General features: G+C 52.4%; 1 protein-coding gene across 1 annotated transcript in view; it reads left to right on the forward strand.

Annotated features, from left to right (window-relative positions):
• The window catches only part of LOC308634326 (uncharacterized protein), a 91,580-nt gene that overhangs the window by 59,233 nt on the left and 9,856 nt on the right, over positions 1-22,491 (forward strand). The window contains exons 29-37 of the mRNA XM_081268143.1: positions 298-342; positions 2,911-2,952; positions 3,766-3,792; positions 4,650-4,730; positions 8,297-8,332; positions 11,045-11,098; positions 12,219-12,272; positions 13,296-13,331; positions 18,566-18,652. Of these exons, the coding sequence (XP_081124269.1) occupies positions 298-342; positions 2,911-2,952; positions 3,766-3,792; positions 4,650-4,730; positions 8,297-8,332; positions 11,045-11,098; positions 12,219-12,272; positions 13,296-13,331; positions 18,566-18,652 (462 nt within the window). The remainder of the gene's footprint in view (positions 1-297; positions 343-2,910; positions 2,953-3,765; positions 3,793-4,649; positions 4,731-8,296; positions 8,333-11,044; positions 11,099-12,218; positions 12,273-13,295; positions 13,332-18,565; positions 18,653-22,491) is intronic.

Genomic DNA, 22,491 nt, shown 5'->3' on the forward strand with positions numbered 1-22,491 from the left:
CCACCTTGACATGTGCCCAATTCCATGGCTGACAAACGAGTCACAGGTCCACCCCAGGGTCTGTCCACTGCAGGACCACACAGAACAGCAGTCCCTTCCCCACTCTAGAGCCTCAGGGCCTTGCAGACACTGGTCACAGCACCCACCCGCCAGCAGTCTCCCTCCCACAGCCTCCAGGGTGTTCTGTGCTGACACCTGGACCAGCCTAGTCTGGGTCGAGTTGGTCACAGATGCGGGGTCATGCCTGTACGCTCACACTGGTGCTGGCACTCACGTCCTGGTGTCTTGTGCCCACAGGGAGAGAAAGGAGAAGCTGGAGAGAAGGGTGACCCAGGAGCAGAGGTAGGTCACACCTGCTCTTCCTTTAGTGACTTGGGCAATGATTTGATGGAGGTCTCATCAGAAAGGACAGACTCTCCAGGGTGCCCAGCATCTCTGTGCTCCAGGGTGAAACCTGCAGCTGATTGACAGGAGAAGGGCGAAAGCAAAGCACAGGCTGGGCCTCCTGAGCAGCACCCTGCTGGGCGCTGAGCCTCTGAGCTTGGCTCTCCTCCAGCAGCATCTCTCCAGGGTTCCCAGAGCACCTGCCGGGTTTCTGTCCTGCCATAGAATCTACAGACAGGAAAATAAACAGACCTGCTCCTCAGGCAGCCCACAGGCCCCAGTCCTGGGCACGAGTGACGGACACTCATCACTGGGCGAGCATCTCAGGTTGGGTCTTGACGACTTTGTAGGAGTTCGCCTCAAAGCTTTAGAGGAAGACTTTCCAGAGAGAGGCAAGGTTCTGTGAGATAGTGAAGGGAAGAACCCCAAGGGAGGGGGAGTCAGGGCAGAGGTCAGGTGTCAGGAGATGGGAGAAAAGTGGGCACCTGTGTAGACGCAAGGGAAAGCCACAGAGGGCTAGGTTTGCGAGGGAGAATCCACACATGGTGGGAAGACCTGGACAATCCAGAAACCCCCTCAGAGCAAAGGGACAGGCCACTAAGCCTCTTCCTCGCTCCCCCGTGAGGTTCCCTCGCCCTGTCACTTTTTCTTTTTTTTTTTTCTTTTGGTACCAGGGATTGAACCCAAGGGCCCTTAACCACTGAGCCCCATCCCCAGCCCTATTTTGTATTTTATTTAGACACAGGGTCTTACTGAGTTGCTTAGTGCCTTGCTAAATTGCTGAGGCTGGCTTTGAACTCATGATCCTCCTGCCTCAGCCTCCCGAGCTGCTGGGATTACAGGCTTGTGCCGCCACACCCAGCTCCCATCACCCTTTAGTATCACAGCCCCACCTGGATTTAGTGAAACAGACCTGACTGTGTAATCCCATGTATGTTACTTACTTAGAAATGGATAACCTCCTAAAGAAACAATCCTAAATCCAGAAAGGGCCTTATACACAAAAACATCCTTCCCAGAAGAACTTAAAGTAAAAATTAAAAACAGCCCATGTTTCTAACAAGAAGAAAAGGATTGAATAACTTACGCTAACAATACGAATAGTAATAATGGCCCATGTTTGAGAGCTTTCCTGGTGACAGTGCTGCCGCCAGCCCTGGCTATATGATATTCGTTTCCATTCCACTCAGGAGAAATGGATTCCATGTTAAGTAGAAAGAAGCAGAAAACCCAATTATATTTATCTATTTATATGTCATCACAAGTACATTCATATATTCAACTACATATTATTCAACAAAAACGTGTAAGGAAATTTTTAAAATATTAGCAGTGCTTCTCAGCTAGGTAAACCAATGATTTTTTTTTGTTTTCTTTCTTTCAATTCTCTTAAATTCATAACATATTTTAATGAGTTGGTGCTACTTTTAAAGTTTCATTTTTAAAATAATTGTACAGGTAAAATTCTTTGAAGTTTAATCCATTGCAGATTGTATAACACTACCGTAATCAGATCTGTGTACATATTATTTATAATAAGAAAACAAAGTGAACTTTTTAAAAGTAATTTCCAAAGATTGTATTCCCGACAAGGAGACTGGGAGGAAGCTGAATGAAAAGCCCACAGGTCCAAGGGACATTAGGGGTCTTCCTGTGTACCCAGTGCAGCGTGGCCTGGCAGAGAGGTCTTCAACCTGGCCATAGTCTAGTGATTCTATCCCTGGCAGAGGTGAGGCACCTGAGGAGAACCTTAAAGCTCAGGGGTGGGGTGCCCAGCTCAGTAAGAGACAGGCAGTGGCTGACCCTAGACAGTGGGTGTCCAGTTTCATCAGAGACAGACTCCACAGTGGGCACCATCTCTGTAGAGAAGGAGGTAGCCTGGGCTCCTCCATCTTCACCTCGCAGCCGAGACCTCTTCCGCTGAAACCTGCCCTTGAGGGAAATGGGATCCACAGTCCTTGGATTATCCTTCAGGAACATCCCAGCCTTCTCCCGATGCCTGATAAGCAGTCTCTGCTCCTCTAAGCAAAGGACCTCAAACTCAAATGCCTGTGGGGATCAGACCCCCCACAAATGAATGCAAGATGTCTGAGTTAAAGACAATAGAGGGTGGTGGAGACTGGGGTGAGCCAAGGATCTCATGCTTCGCCCCAGAAGGGCTGGGCCTGGGGTAGGGGACAGGCGGGGGGTGCTGCATCTTGCCCCCTTCAGGAGAGCTGTTCACGCACTGAAGTCCTGATGAACAGGGCGTGAAAATAATTCTACTAGATTTTCCAGAGTTTCAAGAAAATGTGGGAGAATGGATATTTTAGGGCCATTTCCTGGCAAATTTTTGCAACATCATGCAGGCCAGTGGGTTGCAATGGGTTTCTGACCTGTCCTGGGCCTTCTTTTGGGAGACTGTGTGCTGAGCTGACCTCCAGTGAGCAGCCCTGTCCTCCTATGGCCTTAGTCCTCAGCAGACCCTGGGCTGTGTCAGGAAGGAGGACCACATGGTGTGTAACTGGGCTCCCCTTTGGCTTCCAGGTTCCTGGGCCACCAGGGCCAGAGGGACCTCCTGGACCTCCGGTAAGTATGGAGAGCTTGTTGGCAAAATTGCAGTCCCCTGTGCTCAGGTCCCCAACCTTAACCACCAGCACCCAAGGTAGTCACTACTCTTCTTCCCTCCCATGTTAGACAGCCGTCCCAATGACACCGAGGAGCCTGGGCATGGCCTGGTTCCCTGCAAACTGTTGGCCAGCATGGCAGCCCTGGGCTTACTTTGTCACTAAGCTGTGCCCGACATTTACATAATCCTCTGTCATCCATCCTCTGTTCTTCCTCTCCCTCCTTCCTGGTACCCAACTGGCAAGAAAACCGGATTAAAATGAAAAGTGACCCATTAAAACCAGCCCCACTGGATTGGCCTTCCTGTAGTTGCAGAAATGCATCTGTGGCCCTTTATTTTGTATCTAGAGGCCCCCCAAGCACCCAAGCCAACAGATCCTAGTCTGTACCTCTGCATGGTTCACAGTGTCACCTGTTGTCATTGTGAAGTAGTGGTAGCAATAACAACACTAGTCAACATTTACTGAAACTTACCATGTGCCGGATACTATTCTAAGTACTTTTCATATATTAATTTATTCAGTTTTTGTTTGATTTCCTCAATATTCCCATGGGGGCCAAGGTTTTTCTGTTGGCTCCTGGCTGGGAAAGGCTGGCTCAGACCCCACTCAGGAATCCCCAAGCATGGCCTCCCGGCATTCCCTTCCACCTGTCATGGACAGGGCCTCCAGACCACACTGCACACGAAACCCTTGCTCTTCTGGGGTCCAACCCGCGGACAAGAAGTTCACTGAGTTGCAGTTCTAATGCACCTTGTTTTGATTCCAAATGCAGGGACTCCAAGGTGTTCCTGGACCAAAGGTGAGAAGAGGTTCTGTGACGGGGGTGGGGCCTGGGGTGGGGGGGCTGGGGGGGTTGCATCCATTAGAGCAGAAAAGAAGGAAAATGCTTCAGGAACCCCACCAACCCTTCTCCCTAAATGGCATCAGGTGACACTCCATCCAGCGGGGTGCCATCAACATTCAGCACTGACGCCTGGCATGCTGTGGAGGCAGGATTTTCCCATTCATGCATACAAAGTGACAGGCTAGATCCTTAGCCAATGGTGAGATCCTTTTCCCGTGTCATCTGCCCCACATCATCCACTCAAGCTCAGGAGGAAGACAGGTGGCAGCCAAGTGTGGACCCCTCCCCAGGGCCAAGCCCACGGGCTCAGTTTAGTGAGTCTCTCCCAGTCTCCTCCAGAGCATTTCAAATGATAAGGGGGGGCCGCAGGCTGTTGGCATGACAAGGCCCCTTACTCCTACAAGACATCCTTCAGGGGACTTTGGGGACGTTTGTCTCCCAGCTAGTTCATGAGCCTTGGTGCCCTGGTGGTAGAATATTCCAGGCATCTGCCAGCAGATCCTGCAGGATCCCAGTGTTCCTGCCCTGCAAACGGTCACCTATGTCAACACCTGACCTGGAACTGCCCTGTGCGTTGCCTCCACTCCACACATCCCTTGTCCCTTTGGGGAACTCAGTGTCACCAGAGGATGCTGAGGCGAGACAGGGTGGTAGATCAGGGATCCTTGGAGTCTACGGCCTGCCACCTGTGGCCCAGCCACCCCCGCCTCTGCCCTCCTCTACAAACCCTACCCTTGTCTCCAGACCCCAAGAGACAAGCATGGGTTGTCCAGGACGCGCCCTCTGTGACCTCCTCTTTCTCCTTCCTCCAGGGAGAGGCAGGACTAGATGGAGCCAAAGGAGAGAAGGGGGCCCAGGGAGAAAAAGGAGACCGAGGGCCTCTGGGCCTACCCGTAAGTATCTCAGCCAGCAAGACCGCTGTGAGGAGCCCAGCGGGTGGCCCTATGGGGCCGGGAGCAGGTGGGCAGGGTGCTGGGAGTAGCCACTCAAAAACTCCAGGGTCTCAAATTCTGAGCGTCTGTTCCAGAGCTCCGAAGGCCTTCCTTTCCCACCAGGGAAAAACCTTGGGCTCTAATTCCCTTTCCTAGGGTCTCCTCCAGGTGTTCTGGGAAAATAAAAGCTAAATAAGACAGGGCCCCACCCAAGGCAAGTCCAGGGGAGAGGCAGACTAGCCTGAGGACAGCCCCAGGACCTGCTTGTGCCCAAGGCAGGGCCATCACAGTCTCCCTTGGGAGCCGAGCTTGGAGAGTTTGGGAAGAGTGAGACCATGAGGATATTCTCCATCTCACCCGTTTTCCCAGAAGGACCCCAAAGAACCCCTGCTTTCCCCTCTTAAGTACTACCCACAGCAGCAAAGCATGTAAAAAGTCCTGGTCCCAGCAGGGTAAGGCCACTTGTACCCCAGGCTCCAGAGAGCTCTGATCTCAGCCTGCCCAGGGCTCACGGCCCCGTTCCTGGTGAGGGCTTCTCAGAAGGTACCTTCTTGTCTAGAAGTAGGGGCTGGGCCCGATGAGTCCCTTTGCTCCCAACTCCAGTGGCCTGATGGCCTTTTACCCTTCAGTGTGTCCTGGTGATCACGCTACAGCCCACTGAGATTGGCACTCTGGATTTGTTTTGCAAGTGCTGGAAGGAGCTTTAGTGCTCCATCTCCCTTATGGTCACTTGAGGTCACATATGAGGTTGGTAACTAAGCGGGGTCAGAGGCTGCTTCTCCACTGAGGCCACAGCCTTGTAAAGGGACTCCTTTCAGCTACTCAGACTCCTCCGGCCCCACCCCAGGGAACCACAGAGAGCAAAATAGCATGGGGCAGTCCTTTCCCCTGGCTCAGCAGAGCCTGAAGCTCTGGTTCTGTAATCTCAGCCACCCAACAGCAAAGCGAAAGGTGTAATGACACTCTGATAAGTGCAACGAACGTAAGATTTGCTTGAGGTGCTACAGAAAACTAATGACTTTAGCAGACATTCCCCCATGTCGCAAACTGCATCCAGAATGATTAAGTACACTTTTCCATGGAAGCACCTTCCTTCCCCTCAACCACAGACCTCTCCTCATGCACACTTATGGCCCTGACCTCCCCAGAGAATGTTGGAGAATTTAGTCAGAGTTTGGCATGCCAATGGCACCGTGAGTGCTCGGGTAACAGAAACAAAGAAAGTTCCAGATGAAGGACAAGTCCCCAGTCTCCGTTGAATTCTTCAACTTTCAGTAGAGCCATGGATCAGAGAAATACCTTGCCCAGCTTAAGAAAACTGTAGAACGAGTCTAGTCCTAGACGGCAGGTCACATGGGCTCCGGGGGTCAGTAGGGAGTGATGGCACCTGTGGTACCCCAGATGCCCAAATGCCTTTCCCCTGGGGAGCAGCCCCTTCTCAGCTCAGCTGATGGTTGCCTTGGAGGAAGGAGCATTTCACGATCTTTCAATTTTTCAAAGGAAGCTGGACATCCAGGATTTTGTATGAAATCTCCCCATTTTCTAATTTTAGATCAAATTTATTTGCAACCCTGCAGCCCAGACAATGTATTCCGTGGCACACATGAGGCCTGAGGTTCTGAGTGTGTGTGTCCTCTGCTCCAGGCCTCATAAGACAACGGTGTTAATGCTACATAGACACAGTAAATGGCTATTAGCTCTAGTTGTTTCCTGGCTGGAGCCCTAGTATAGACTTTTTCTCCCCCCTCCACCGTGTCCTGTTGAGTCCCTCTCTGTTGCACTCCATAAGTGGTCCTCGATGCTAGCAGTGCACTGGAGTCACCATACCATCACCCAGGCCCAGTCGTAGAGACTGGTTACATTGGGCCACGCTGGAGCCTGGGCCTCTGTATTATGCAACTTCACCCCAGAGGATGCTGTGTGCAGCAGGAGTTGAGGACCCTGGCTCTGGCCTGTGAGTCAAGATCAGTCCCAAAATGATGTGATCCTAACTCTGAGAACCAAGTCCTTGTGGGGTTCTATCCAACCGGGAGAATCCTTTCCTGGGGAGGAAGCAGCCTGCTGTCCACCCTTCTCTGCAGGTTTCCCTCCACCTTTAAAATCCTGAGGTTGAAACCAGGCATGGTAGCACACACCTTGGGAGGGAGCATCTTGGGAGGCTGAGGCAGGAGGATTGCAAGTTCAAGGTCAGCCTCAGCAAATTAGAGAGGCCTTAAGCAACTTAGCAAGTCCCTGTCTCAAAATTTAAAAACAATAAAAAAGACTGAGTGTGTGGCTCAATGGTTAATTGAGTTCAGTCCCCGAAAAAAAAAAAAAAATCCCGAGGTTGAGGCCCTCTGGAAGCAATCTCCAAGAACTCAGCCCTTAATAGTTAGAGTACAGCAACAACGACCCCACTGTGGCCTCCTTCCTTTCTGGCTTGTAACTTTGAAATCTTGAGAGAATGGCCCCCGGTTTTCCTAAATGGATCACGGGACAGCTTCAGAGCCTAGCATTGGAGCAAGAGTTCCTTCCTACCATGGATCTGTGGTCAGCAAGGAGTGAGGCCGCTGCCGAGCAGACGGCTCTGAGCAGCACCCATCTGCCCACCCCTTTGCCACGAGGGACATGTGACTTAGGCCCATCATCCAGTCAGCTTTTTCTATAAAAGGGTGCTTGTCTGGGAGCGTAAGGATGGGTTGAGTTTAGGTCAAGTTTTGCAAACTGTTAAGTCTCAGGCATTGTTAGTGTTAGTGTTAGTGTTATCATCACGGGACCAACTCCTCCCACCAGGCCAGCTTCTACTGGCTTTCAAAACTCAGCACCGAGGCCAGTACCAACAACATGTCCCAAGGGCACGTTTATGTGCTGGAGACAGGTATGGTGGCACACCCCTGTAATCCCAGCAGCTCAGGAGGTTGAGGCAGGAGGATCGCAAGCTCAGCTCAGTGTTAGCCTCAGTAACTTAGCGAGGCCCTAAGCAACTCAGCAAGACCCTGTCTCTAAATAAAATATTAAAGTTGGGGTGCTGGGGATGTGGCTCCATGGTTGAGTGCTGGAACTCAGAGCTGGGTCCCTGGGGTTGGGGAAGGGGGTCCGATCTCAATAGATTTGCAAAAAGAGACTGGGAAGACCCCTCACCTGGGCCCCCCTCTGGTAAGCCTGTCCCCCGCCCCAGTGAAGCCCATCCTAGGAAGAACATGAGGCTCCAATTCTCCCCAGGATTTCCTTTCTGATGCCCCTTCCCCAGAGCACTGAAAGCCCTTGAGAGAGGGGCTGGAAGGAGCGAGGGCGCAGGGTGGACCCGAGCAGCCGTCAGCCTTGGTCCCTCCAACCTGCTCACAGCCGGCCACAGCCTCGGTGTCTCCATGCTTTCGTTGGTTTCCATGTAAATGCCGCTCCCTGTCCCCCATCGTGTTGAAGTGCCAGCATTTATGTCTGTCCAAGTCACTGCTCTACTCACCTCTTCCCTCCCTGTTGTCCCCTTTTTCTCCCCCCACCCATTCCGCCCTCCCCCTTCTCTTGGTCAAACTGTGCCCTTCGTCCAGGGAGCTTCAGGTTTGGACGGCAGGCCTGGGCCACCGGTGAGTGTCACTTCTCTGTTACCCCTCACCCTGCCCCCCCCATGCCCAGCCTGTGACCCCTCTGTCTGTCCCACTGTGGCCTTGTTTCCCCTGTGAGTCGTGCCTTGTCCCTTGTAGGAAGATCCCATCCACATTTAGCAGAAGCGTTTTTCCAGGCCTCTGGACCGCGGAGGCTGGCTTGGTCTGAACTCCCCTGTCCCCAGTCTGCACCCAGGGACCCCAGACATGCCAGCTGTCAGGCACGGGAGGCTGCTCCTGCAGCACCCACCCGGACCTTGAAGGAATGCTGAGCTCACCCTGGGGGTTTGGACCCGTCCCCAGCAAACATGACCGTGTCTATATGTGCCCGTCACTCTGTGTCATCTTCATGCTGTGGCTCTGTCCATCTTCTGTCTGCCCGTGAGGGCTTCCCAGTCCTGTGCAGCCACCAGCTGGTGCTGGGGAGGAGGGTGGCATGGAAGAGTGAGGAGCTGGAGGAGCACAGAGGCCAGTCCCAGCTCAGTGTCCCCAGGACACGTTAACCACACCTCTGCCAGTGACAACACCATCACTCGGCAGGACAAGGGAGGGGACCCTCCAATCCCCTCTCTATTTCTCAAGATTCCAAAAAATGGGCATGCCTCACTCCTGACCTCCCCGAGCATGCTGCGAGGTCATCGGAGCTCTGGTGCTCCTGGCTGATGCATGGTACCTCTTGTGGGGTTGGTCACTGACTGTCAAGGGCCGGGAGACTGGGCTTCCTGCTCAGGAGCCATCCCAGAGCCGAGCACGTGCCCAGCTTCTTCCAGCCGCTGAGCCCTAGCTCTGCCTTGTGGGTGGGGTGCTTTCAAGGCCACATGGCCATGTCCTGCCAGGAAGATGAGCTTCTGGTGAGCTGGTGGAGTGGCACTTAGGAGAGAGGAGAACTTGCAGAGACAGAGGGAGGCTGACCTTCCCGGGGGGCTTGCAGGCAGTGCCAGGAGGACCTAGGACCTTTAGAGAGAGGAGGGCACAGGCGGCCCCATCAGAGCCTCGACTTCATGAATGCTGCTCTGTGCCCTCCTAAAGAGGAGGAGTTTAGCCTGGGTGGTGGGGCACGCCAGGCGGGGGCAGGGGACCACTTAGGCCCATGAGTTTAAGACCAGCCTGGGCAACATCCTGACAGCCATCTCGAAAATAAAAAAATTAAAAAGAGAGAGAGAGAGAGAGAAAGAGAAGGTGACATGGACACAGCTAGCCCGTGATGACACATCTTCAGAGCCCCTGTGCATTGGCGGGCAGCCCCCCAGTTTCACCAACAGAGCCGTGACTGTTCTTGAGAATCCTGTGCCTCACTCCCCCACCACAACCCCCTCCCACAGCACACCTGACGCCAGTGTCTGGTCAGAGCTGGGGGCTGATCTGACCTTGGCAGAGAAGCCATGACCCCCCCTCAGCAGCTCATCCTTCTGTCTTGGGCAGGGGACGCAGTGAAACACATGTACTCTGTCCTCTTTGATCCCCCGCTTTATTTTTTTCTCATGACTTTAAAGGAGAATGTTTGGGGGAGAAAAGACTCCAGCCCTGCCCAAGCGACTAGCTGTGTCTGAGTGGGCGCTGCCCAGGGTCAGGCCCGGCTTTCACACGGGACTGGGAGCAGACACGTAGGTCACCCTCTTCAGTGCACAGAGGGGAACACTGCCACCCAGACAGGCTGCTTCCAGACAGCGTGGGAGTCTTAGGCCTTTGCAGCAGGACTGGAGCCTGGTCCAGGGCCTGGGGAGCCCTGTTCTGGGCTGTCACCCTGATCTGGACTGTCACCTTGGCAGTTCCTCAGTGGCACATGCCCATGGCCTCCCTTCTTCCTCACAGTTGTCCATCTGTGCACCGAGCTGACCTGGTGGCTTTTCTCACGTGGAGAAAGTCAGAATTTTCCCACTTGCTTGAGCCCCACCTTTCCCAGAGACACCCAGAGCTCCAGAAATCACCCCCAGGCCCAACCAAGCCCCCCGCCCTTGCCTGAGTGAGACAGAGAAAGGAGACTGTGAAATCGAGGCTTGGTCCAGTCTGGCTGCAGGTGGGAACCAGGGGAAGGTACTTGATGGTGCCACAGGAAGCCCTGGTCCATCTCCAAGCAACGCCAGCCCCCACTCCCTACCGCCCTGAGTTAGGAGAGGTCGTGGCCCACCTCTCTGCAGGCCCATGAGGTGCAGGCTCCCGAGGCACACTAACTAATCCCCTCCAATCCAGTCTGTTCCCAGGACGCGGGGTGGGCTCAGAAGCCATGGCCAGAGACAGGTCTGCTGGATGGCCCTCTCACGCCTGCCTCTCTATGTGCATCTGCCTTGGTCTCTGTGGCATGAAGACCCTCCTGCTGCATGTGAAGCTGCGACAGCAAAGGGGTGCCCACCCTAGGCCCCACCCCCGTGACAGGGTCACTTCCCTCCCAAGTGCTTCTGGGAGCAAACTCGGCAACCACTCTGCCATTTTCAGCCTTGGCAAGCTTGGCTGTGACATAAAAGGGTTTCATCCCCCAAATCTGGCTCTGAGGCAGGGGCCAGTGCTCTTTCCTCCAAGGCCCCCAAGCTCCAAAAGGATCATAAATGGCCCCATCAAATGGCCACCCTGAACAAGCCTGGCCTCGCCAACCCTGAAAACTGGGCCCTGGACCTTGCTCATCTCCAGCGGTCGGGCGGGACTCCCAGGGCTCCCCAGCAGCCAGCCCCTCAACTCTCCTTTCTTTCACCCCCTCAGGGTACCCCAGGACCAATTGGAGTTCCAGGCCCAGCTGGACCAAAGGGCGAGAGGGTGAGAGCTCGGTGGGCGGGAGGGCGTGTTGCAGGCCACCCTTCCTCAGCCTCAGCACCCAGGACCCAACGGGGTCCCCACGACAGCCGCAGGGGGCTCAGCCCTCATTGCTGCCTTCAGCTGTCACTCCTGGTCACTCTCCAGCAGCCTGGGGGAGCCAGGAGGGCCTGGGGGAGGGGGAGCCTTTCGAGTGCCACAAGTGGACAGAGATGAGACGGACGCTTCCTCCACTTGGGTTTCTAGTCACCTGTCACCTGTCATGGTTCAGTCTGACAAGGCCCCAGGGGGTGTGATGACTACATGTGCCTAAATTTCATAATGAGGTAGGGAAATGGCACAGACAGAGCACCAGGTGTTTAGAAAGACCCTTAGAGGACATCAAGCAGTCAGGAGGCCAGGGTGTCAGGCATGGTCCCCATAGTCACTGAGATGAGTGGCCTTGGCAATGTAAGGTGACACCTGAGATCCAGCCCCATCCCACGCCAAGTGGGTGAGAGGTGAGGGTAGAGGAGGCCAGTGTGTAGGACAGCCACCTGTCTTCCTGCACCGGGAAGCCCCTGTTTCCACACTCTCAGGAGGGGGGCTCTCTGGAGGGCAGGCTGGTCCCCAGGGACACCTGTGGACTTCTCCACCTGCACCAGCAGCTCCCTTCTCTTCATCCACCCACCTTGCTGACCATCTCCGGGACGCAGAGGGTGGGCATCTCCCACAGAGGGGCCTGGGCTGCTCTGAGATCACTGCCACACAAGGAAACGAGATGACGCTGAGGTTTCAGGGAAGAAACCATAGCTCCCTGCCCTTCCCCTTCTCTCGGCCACCTTCGTGTCCCTCTTTCTCCTCCCCTGCTTCTCTCTCGGGCCAACCAGTACCCTCAGGACACTGCTCAGTCCTTCCAGAGGGCCTTGGGGGCCAGGCACTGCTGGAGGGAGAGTGAAGGGATTCCAAGTCCCTCCAGAGCAGAGTCTGCACCCGTGACACCCACCTCTCTCCCAGACCTTGCTTCCAGAGGGTTCTTTGAGGAGGCCGGAGAGGCTCTCAGTCTTTGTACCAGAATAGGAGCTGGTTATGGAAGACTGGTACCTCATCAGGGAGGGTTCATGGTTTCTTTCTCTCGTTTCAGGGCAGCAAAGGAGACCCAGGGATGACAGGACCAACAGGAGCAGCTGGGCTTCCTGTGAGTCTGGTGGAATCAGAGGTTTCTCTCTGCCCACCACTGTCCCCCGCCACCCAACAACGAGGTCAAAACAGTGTCCAGAACCTGAAGCACAAATCTCGGGCTGAGGGAGAAGTCTCATTCCCATGATAGAGGGAGCTGCCAAGAGGCCACTATGAGGTGCTAGAACTTCCTGGGGTCCCTGGCCGGGGACCAGGTGCTCAGCCCTCTGGCCCATCTCAAAGGATGCAGTAATGTCCCAAGCCCTTCTACTTGAGCCTCTGTCATGGACACAGAGGGGCCTCCCAAGTGAATGTGCCATGGTTCCTGCCCTCGAGGAGGGGCAAAATCAACTCCAGATCTCTATGTCACAGAAAGGAGATGTGCTGTGAGTCACAGAGCTTTCTCAGGGCAGCTGGACCTCAGGGAATGGACCTAGCATCCATCTGTAGTACATTCACCTGTTGGCTTGTTGTAAAGGTCCAGTGTCTGCCCAAAAGAGCCTGGACCTCTGCTTTTTCCCATCCACTTGAAGACTGAGCACATGTGGCCTGGGTGGGCTTGTCTGGGCCAGTCCCCCTCCCGCTCGTTCCCCTGGAGCAACTGCACCTTGAAAGAGGGTCTGAGAAATTGCAAAGTCATTGGCTAGCAAGGGCCTGGCAGGAGAGCCAAGGAATTCTCCTCCACCAAGAGCACTTCGTGCCTGACTGCTTGGCCTCAGACCCACCACTCCTCCGTGTGCGCCATCTTGGAAGAACATGACTACAAGCCAGGATATAGGCTGGAGAGCAGGATGGCGATGTGGCTCAGTGGCTAGGTGCCCCGTGTTCAATTCCCAGTACAAAAAAAAAAATAAGAAGAAGAAAAGAAAAGAAAACTCATTTGCCTCTAGGTCAAGTCCCCCTCCTCTAAAATGGGGACAATCAATCCTGTCCCTGCTGAATTAGGGGTCCATAAAGCTCTTTCTGAGCCTGGAGGGAATGACTGCCTGACCGTTCTATGTCTTTCCCATTAATGTGTCTTTCTGTCTCTGATTTATTGCAGGGTTTACATGGACCACCCGGGGACAAAGGGAACCGGGTAAGTCTGAGCCCTACACTTGAGCGCTGGTTACTAACGTCTTTCTGAAGGGCTGGAATGATCAACAAGGGATTCTTAGCCCAACATGGGAAATACCGTTTCTCCTGATAAATCACTCTAAATCGAAAGACATAAGAATGAGGCCTTTATCCACACACAGCATACAGATAGGCGGGGGCCTAATCTTGAAATTGAAGCGTGTGTGTGTGTGTGTGTGTGTGTGTGTGTGTGTTTCCACATTCCCCGGGGACACTGAATTCCGGTGGCTGTCGGCTTAGCATGGCCATACAGAGCCCAGTGTCCAGCGCTCTCCATGTTGCCCTGATAATGGCCCCTAAATGATGCTTTCAGACCCATTCCTACCTTGTCCTCACCTTCTGCCAGGGTACTGGTAAGCAAGAAAAACCCAGAGGAAAGCAGACAGCTGAGTCAGCAGCCCAGACCTTAAGAAAATACCACGATTTCTCCTGGAGTCAACAGGACTCTGAAATGAATTGTGCTTTCCAGACCCCCTTCCCTCCTGCCGTTTTTACCACGGCATGCTAACTGTTCACGGCACCCTCGGCCTCTTGATGGCTTACGACATGTGCCACAGCCTTGGCTACTTGGGTCCAGCTGTGATCATTTAACTATATCTGACCCAGAGATGACCTGTAGGTGCTTTCTAGAAGGTCTCTGTTTCTACCTCACAGGGGTTCTCTCTTGGCTGCACATGCCCCCTAGAGGCCCAGGAGCATCTTCTAGTGCGTCATAAAATCCAAGGATCTTAGACAGGAAGGAATGGGAGGAACAGATTGATGGAGAAATGCAACCTGGAAAGATAATAAAATGTACTGAGGTCCCCCCGAGAGCTAGGGCACACACCTGTATTCCAGAATGCAGCTCTCTGAACACTGATACCATGTCCATGGACAGAAAGTCCCAGGTGCTCTGTGTTTACGTACGGCAGTAGTTAATTCCATTTCCTTCCACTTAAGAAGCGTTTCCACCCTCAAGGTTATACAAAATTATATACAAGAGGAAGTGAGGGGAAAGGGGGAAAAAAACAAGGGAGAGAAATGAATTACAGTAGATAGGGTAGAGAGAGAAGATGGGAGGGGAGGGGATGGGGGATAGTAGAGGATAGGAAAGGCAGCAGAATACAACAGACACTAGTATAGCAAAAAAAAAAAAAGAAGTACTGAAATATTAATAATTGTCATTAAAGTGAGGACTTTTTATGCACTTTCACATTTTCCTATATTTTCCAAATTTTTCTATAGAAAACTACTTTATACCTTTATACCCAAAGAAACAATGGACTATCCTTTCTTCATTTAAATCTTGAAAAAAAATTTTGGCTTCCTAATGTGAAATAAAAAAAATTACCTGTCAAAAAAAAAAGAAGCGCTTCCTGAGCACTCCTCTGTTCCCAAACACTCTTCACTGGCAGTTGGTCAACACCACTCCAATTTCCCCCACAAATTCTATAAACCAGAGAGAGCAGACAGAGCTACCCCTGCCAGACTGTCCATGGCAAGACTCAGTCTAGAAGTCATTGGCCAGCAAGGGCCTGGCAGGAGGGCCGAGGAATTCTCCTCCTCCAAGAGCACTGTGGAACAGGCAAACCCACTGATGGCCGGTCTTTCGGGCCTCTCTGTGATCATTCCAGCCCTTCCTTGGCATACTGACCTCCTTTCTAACTTATTTCTAACATGTTCTGGTTTTCTTTATTATAGTCCACTTGTGAAATCGATTTCTTAAAAGACTTTTTCAGTTGGCTGAAGGCACTGAGCCATGTGAAGATTGCAGATGACGACAAGGGTGTTGCTCGGGAGGTGGAGGCAAAGTGCCCTTGTCACAGGTGGAGGGAGGGGGAGGAGACAGCCCAGGCTGGAGACTCGGATGCCAAAGCAATTGGTGTTATGATGATCCTCTGAGGCCAAGATATTCATGTCCCCTTCCTGGTGTTTAACACTGCCCCTGTCCCATGTCTAAATTAGGAATGTGTCATTTAGGCTAAGTCAAGTTCAGAAAACAGTAAAGTAGCTCAATGCTTCCTTGGAGTTCACCAGAAAGAGCTGGGTGGCTTATCCCAAAGAGCATGTTTAGAACCCAAGGCACAGTCTGCACCCTTCATCCAAGAGACCTGACTTGCAGGTGCTCCAAGGGTCTTTTCTAAATCCCGGCCTCCTGGCTCACACCTGGTTCCACCTCTCTAGGCACTGCTCTGAGATATGAGGCCTTGGTAATGAAGCCTCCTAAACAAAGAAAGGCCCAGCAGGCTGGCGCAGGCTGGCACAGGGCTTTGGACTTTGTTTGGGTTTGTTTTTCTTCCTGAAAGCTCAGAATCTTGATGTTTCAGTCCAGGTGAAATGCCAGAGGGTGAGGGCAAGCATTCTGGTTAGAAACCGTGTTACCTGGAGGTGAAGCTAGAGAGGCTCAAATCCCCCACACACCTGAGTTTGGGAGGAGGCTTCCTGTAAGACAGCCCTAAGCTTTGCCCTCATCAAGCCTGGGGGATCCAGCAGAGATTTGTTCTAGCCTTCAGTGGGCTAAGACAACCTTAAAATGAGGCTGCCCTGTGTCCCAGCCACGGGTGGCCTTATAACCTCTTTCCTGTGTTGGAAGAAAGAAAGAAGGTCCTCGTAGAGGTGGGCCAAGGCCCAGGTCCAAAGTAGGGAGCCTAAGGCTGCCCCAGACAGCAAGAACAACACTATACCCTTGTCACTAAGGGCACCCTCTCTCTCTCTAAGTAGCTCTGTGAATTTGACCCAAGAACCATGTTTAGGAATCAGTCAGAGGACAAAAGGGAGCATGAGTCCAGCCATGTGGTCATCAGAGAGTTGGGGTGTTACCATGGAGCTGCCTGAGAGCTGGCCAACTGGAAAGGTCTGAGCATGCTGTGAGGAGCCTTGGCACTCCCAGATGCCTGCCTGGGGTGTGTGCACGCGCGCGCGTGTGTTTGCATGCATGTGTGCGTGCATGTGTATGCGTGTGTGTGTGTGTGTGTGTGTGTGTGCACGTGTGTCCCTTCCTGAGCCCTCTGCATCCCAACTCCTCCTCCTCCACACTCTTCTGGCCTGAGCCTGCCTCTTCCTTCCTTTATTCCTTTGGTCTTTCTCCCCCAATATGCTCACCCCTGGGAACCCCATGACCCTCATCCTCTCCCTTCCCCTTCTCCCCTTGCAATTTATTTCCTCTGAAATCAATTTCATACATTTATATCTATCATTTTAAAAATCTCTGCCTTGACTTTATTTGCCCCTTACCAGCTAGAATCCCTCCCTGCTGGGCCTCTTCTGCCCCACTGCAGGTGGGGACGGGGGGGGGGGTGGAGGAAAGCTCCTGGCCCAATACCTGTGAAGGCTCCCGAACATGTTCCACCCTGTGACCCTTGGGCCAGTCATCCAGGGCTGGACTACCCCACCTCCGGACAGCTTTGCCCATTGATCTCCTGACCCAAAGAGAACAAGGGGCTGCACTCCAAGATGTACCATGGTTTCCCCACCCAAAGAGCTGATCCACCACTTGGGAATTGCTTATGTTATGATGTTCTCGTCGGTGGACATGTCCTCAAGCCAAGGGGACTGTACCTAGTATGCACATACATGTTTTTTAAACACATGTCATTTTATAATTCATTTAGAATAATGCATTGGCAATTGCAGACAACCTCTGGAATCAAGAAATTGGGCAATTTTCAAAAATCCAGGGAAACATCAGAAGTATTTTTAAAGACTACCTCTTTCTAACAACTGAAGACTGTGCTGTTTGCCACTACAGGAACATGGCAGACACAAAGCTCCAACCCTAAGATTTGCCTCTGGAAGCAGCTTTAGTTCCTATACTAACAGGAAATAATAGTTATTATTATTAGGAATTATGACTTACTGAGCACATACTATACGTTATTATTAAGAAGCATTTAATATTTACAAAGACTTCACAACAAATCATTAAAGTGGGTGTCTGTACCCATTTTACAGATAAAGAAACTGAGACTCAGAGAGGTTATGCAGCTTCCCCAAATCAGACCACTGACCTATGGCAGAATCAGCTCTCACTCCAAACCTTTGTTCTCCTCAACACACAGGAGAAACCCTGTGCAAGTCCCTTAGTCTTCCTAAGAGAGTTCCTGGGAAAACTCTTAAGGGACATACTTGGCCACTTTTAAGGAAACACAACGTATAAAAATCCAACTGTAAGTTCATTACAAGGTAGATTTTTTTTTTGGTATCAGGGATTGAATCCAAGGATTTCTACTCCTGAGCTTCACCCCCAGCCAGTACCCCCTCTTTTTTACTGTATTTTGAATCAGAGTCTCACTAGGTTGCGGAGGCTGGTCTTGAACTTGTGATCCTCCTGACTCAGTCCCCTAAGTCACTGGAATTACAGGCAGGCACAATCAGCCTAGCTTGATACTTCATTTTTAAGAATTTCCCACAGCCTTTCTTTAAATGAACCCTGACATTTAAAAAAAAAATTAGGGCTCAGTTTAGAAAGATGACATCTACTGAAGCTTCTCAGAAATACATGAATTCCTTGAACCATCATGTCCATCCACAAATAGCTGTCTACAACAAAACAGAGTACACAGAAACACCACCTGACTTCACACCAGTGTGAACCATATGGGAGGACCCAGCTGAGAGCACGCACACACAGGTGCACGTACACACACCTGCAGGCACGGGCACATACCCACACTGTTACACAGGCCTGCACCCTGCACTTGCACGCACGAGCAGAAGGACACCCAGGGCTCCACCTAAAATCACTTTGCCTCCTAAGAGAATGTCAGAGGGCTGAACAGTGATTGGGACAAAAGGCACTCAGCCCAACGCCCTTCAAAAATAGACCCTCCAGCAGAGGGAAGGTGATGTCCCTTCAGCATCCAAGGGACATACTTGGCCACTTTTAAGGAAAGTGATTCTTGATTCCAGAGGTTGTCTGCAATTTCATCTCAGACCCTCTCTGGGCTCTTGTACCTTCAGTCCCCATTTCCCACCACCTCTGGCTTGGAGGTAGCCCTGCCTCCTTGTCCCCCACCCACCTTCCTGGGCCAAACTCTCAGGTGCTTCAAGCAGAGATGTGGGTGTGGACCTCACATCCTACTGGGGAGACTATTCTAATGAAAAGAATCTCCTTTTCCTTCTTTCATTTTCTTTTTCTATCTCTAACCTTAACATATGAATGACCCTAAAGTTTTGATGTTCTTTTTTTTTTTCCTTGAACTAAACCATTACTTACAGGGGGAAAGGGGAAAGAAAGGATCTAGGGGGCCTAAAGGGGATAAGGGAGACCAAGGAGCACCTGGATTAGATGCCCCCTGTCCACTGGTATGTTTTCATTTCTCAATTGCATTGTTCTGGTTTTTTCCTTGAGGTTTACAAGATGGAAACAAAGAAGGCAAATAGAGTATCTGTTCCCTTGAAATCCTGCAGGCTGTTGGTATTGCCTTAAAACCACAGCTGCAAATAATTAAGGCTAAATCCTTTTCCTTTGAATGCTCTTCCTTTGAAGATGCAGAACAATGGATGCTTGGAAGTGAAGAAACCATGTGGAGAGGAAACTGGGGCGGAGGCCTTGGCTCTTGGGTTCCAGCATGGCTCTGGGAGCCAGGGTAGCCCTTGGGGGCCATGAATTTGCCTTCTTTGTTTTGGGCCACTTCGGTGGCCAGCGGTTTGGTTGTCTCAATGCTCACTCGGTCAGGATGCAGGACACCAGAGTTAGCATCTCCTGAGGGTCACTAATACTTCTGGGCAGAACGAGGCCAGACCAGGGGCTTCTCCGCACAAAGCCTCCGAACACCCGCCAGCCCCCTAAAACCCAGAAAGCGGGAGACAGACACCCAGCAGGAAGGCACCCCAATGAGCCAGGATCTAAAGATTTGTGGCCCCTCCGCCAGGCTTCCCAAGTGCTTTTCAATCCATGTGAAGGTTCTAAAAATTATGACGGGCTGAAGTTGAAGTTACCTGAGATTATTTGGTGTGGGTCTGTAGAGGGAGGTGTGGGTCCACAGAGGGGGCTGGCTGTGCGTCATGAGCTCTCCCGAGTGCAATGAGAGCTCAAGGCTGACCTGGGAGATGGGGGATCAGCTGGCGTCTTACCTTTATTCGTTGGTGACTTAAGGGTCCTGCATCCTGGCCAGGGTAGGACTGTGCCTCTCCACTCCGCAGCTGGAGCTGGCCAGCCTTGACCTAAATAATCATCGTGGTTGGTTTCATGAACAGGGACACCGAGGTTTTAAAGGAGAGAAAGGGGAGCCAGGGTTACCAGGGCTGGACGGACTGGATGCCCCCTGCCCATTGGTATGGCACCACCCTCCCTTGCCTGCATGGCCAATTTGGGCTTCCCTACGTGTGTGGTTTGTACCTGCGTGCCCCCACATTCCTGTTCCTTCCGCCCAGCTCCCACTTCCTGTGGTGTCTGTAGACACCAAGGGTCACCCTGCCTCTGCTGGGGCACCCGGCCATGCTGCCCTCTTGCATGCAAAGTTTGCTGGGGTGTTTTCTTGGCCTCCCGCAGCCGCTTCTGCAGCACATCTCCTTGTCTGGGCCATCCTCCCACCCTTGATGTAGGACAGGCAGGCTGGACACCTGAGGAATGATCAGGAAGCAGGTTTATGGCTTCAGCGGTACAGAGGAGGCTTGTGCCTAAAAAAAAAAAAAATCTCTGGACCATGAGTCTGGGGAAATTCTTTGAACTTTATACCCAGTGGGAGGAGAGGTTTGAAGGTTTACATGAAAAGTGCTTTTTGTTCCATTTTTTTAAGACTAGACAGACATTTCACAAGTCTTTACCACAGAAAGCAGAAGTAACAATTCTTGGTTCACCATCAAGTTAGCGGGCAAATTTAGCTTTTGCAAGACACAGCACTTGGCCCTTACAGAAAATAGGAAGCTCCAAACCACTCTGAGTTCTTTGCAGAAATTTTTGCTGCTATTCTGTTAATAAGAACAATTATGATGAGTCTCTGGAGAAGCTTAATTACAGAGAGAGTCTTTTGGATACAAATTACCGGGTCCGCTTCACCCTAGGGCAGTTGGGGCTGCATCTGAGCCTCATTGCCCAACTGCTCCTAGGCAGATCTGCCACCTGCGTCCAAACTAGAAAAGCGGAGGTCCTCTGGATAGCTTCTTAGAACTGTGACTCCTTTTTCTTCCTGTGTGTAGATGAACACCTGGCAAAACGTCGGCCTGCACCCCTGCCCCTTCCACCCCTAGCAGTTTGGCAGTTTGGCAGGGGACAGGTGGACGTGCTTCTAGACATAGGGCAGGCTGAGAAGTGCCAGAACTGTGGTGGAGAAGAGGGCTACCTGCCTATTCTTCCAGGCTGGGTCACTGTCTAGGTGACACCATCAGAACTAGGGGATAGTCCCAGATCAGGTGTTCAGATCCCAAAGGGTTCATCCTCATGTAAATCCCTGAAGACATTACAAGACCCTCGCTTGAGGTCCTGGTCACTCATCTTCCAGTGGCTCATGCTGAAGAGTCTGGGGGAGATGGAACAGGCAGGAGGCAGGGAGATGGCCAAGGATCTCCACGTAGTCCTCTTAACTAACTACAACAGAAGAAGGTGGCCCTTGATTCCAAGGGGACTGGCCCAGGAGGCTCCTGCTGGCCCTGCGCTTCCCTAGGAAGGCGGGAGCTCAGCCTCACGTCCCTGCCCTGGAGTCACTCAGGAATCCTCCTTGAATGAAAAACAGTTTAGGAGTGACTATAAAACCCCTTGAACGACACTGGGGACATTTTAAGACCAAAAGACCAAAAGGTGAGCGCAGGACGAGCAGGCAGAGCAGCACGCTTCCGGACCCCGCCCGTCCTGCGCGTTGACCCCCCGCCCCGCCTGCGGCAGGCGCATGCGCATTTCTTAACCGTGGAGTAACCCTTGGGCTGCGACCCCCACACACCACCGCCTGAGAACCCTGAGCTCTGAGGCCGCCGGCCGGGCTGCCCTCGTACTCCTGCACTTGCTGCTTCTTCTCTGCCAGCCGGCACCCATCCGCTGCCCCTGTCACCATCCACGTCCCAGTGGGAATACCTCGCAGCCCACGGAGGCTGGGCTCCCTCCCAGAGTCCTGTGTGCAGAGTGGCACAGCGCAGCCTGGTGGGCCGAGAAGGGGACAAGGGTCACCGTAGAACTGTGGGATGCACTCCTGCCATCCCCTCCCGACCCAGAGGGTTAGCCGTTTCCACAGTTATGTTTTCTCCAATAACATCCCATAACCATGTGCCTTTGCCTTTTAATTTTTTGTGGGAATGCCCATAACTTCCCTTTCTCATTTCCCATCCCACCTCCTGCATTGTGTTCTTGTGGCCCTGGGGGCAGGGGAACTATAGATCAGGACATGAGATAACTAGATGCTGCGCTGCGCTGCTGAATGCCAGGTGATGAGAGGTTGGGAGTCTGGTGTGGGTAGGGGAAGTGGATCCGGGGCACGGAGGAGTCCTGAAGACTGAGCACTTGCTCCAGTCCCCTGAAATCCCGGGCCTGCCTCTGTCTCTGCCCTGGAACCCGAAGTTCTGGAGTCTGGACTGCCTCCCTAGACCTGCCCTGGGTTCAGCTCCGCCCTCCCCACCTTGCCTCTAGAAGATTCTAAGTTCCCCTGGGGTATTCAAGAAAGAACGGATGTTAGGCCAGAAGACTGGAAGAGTCCGTCACTGTGGGCAGAACATCCTGAGGTTACAAGGTGCTCCGCGGTTACCACAATGAGCAGTTGCTGTGTACTCTGCTATAGCATTTTGCCCCAAATACCCAGCAATGTCCAAGGCCGGGCCAGAACACTCTGTCCTCTAGCTGAAGACATCTCTGGGTCACATTGCAATGCCCCTGAGGCTGCTTGTCCCTTGAACTCCAACCTACCCACTGACCTTCATGGAACTGTCCAGATATCCTCCTGTACTTAGGAAGAGAGACAAGTAAGAGATCAGGGAGTGGGTGGGCTGGGACCCTCATTGCATATCTCCCCTTGCCCAGGTTTTACAGAGGAAGAAATTAAGGCCCAAGTGCGAGGTGACTTGAGCATCCAGCACTTTATAGAGCTGGAGCAGAGACTGCCTCTCAGGGCACTCAGGGACATCTGTGCTTGCTGACTGCACAGGCTTGGACAGCCCCTCTTGTCCTTGCACTGCAGGTACATGTGACCTTAGCCAATGTCAATGTCAAAACAAAAACA

This window comes from Spermophilus citellus (assembly GCF_964194105.1).
Source record: "Spermophilus citellus genome assembly, chromosome: 15".
NCBI classification, from domain to species: Eukaryota; Metazoa; Chordata; class Mammalia; order Rodentia; family Sciuridae; genus Spermophilus; species Spermophilus citellus.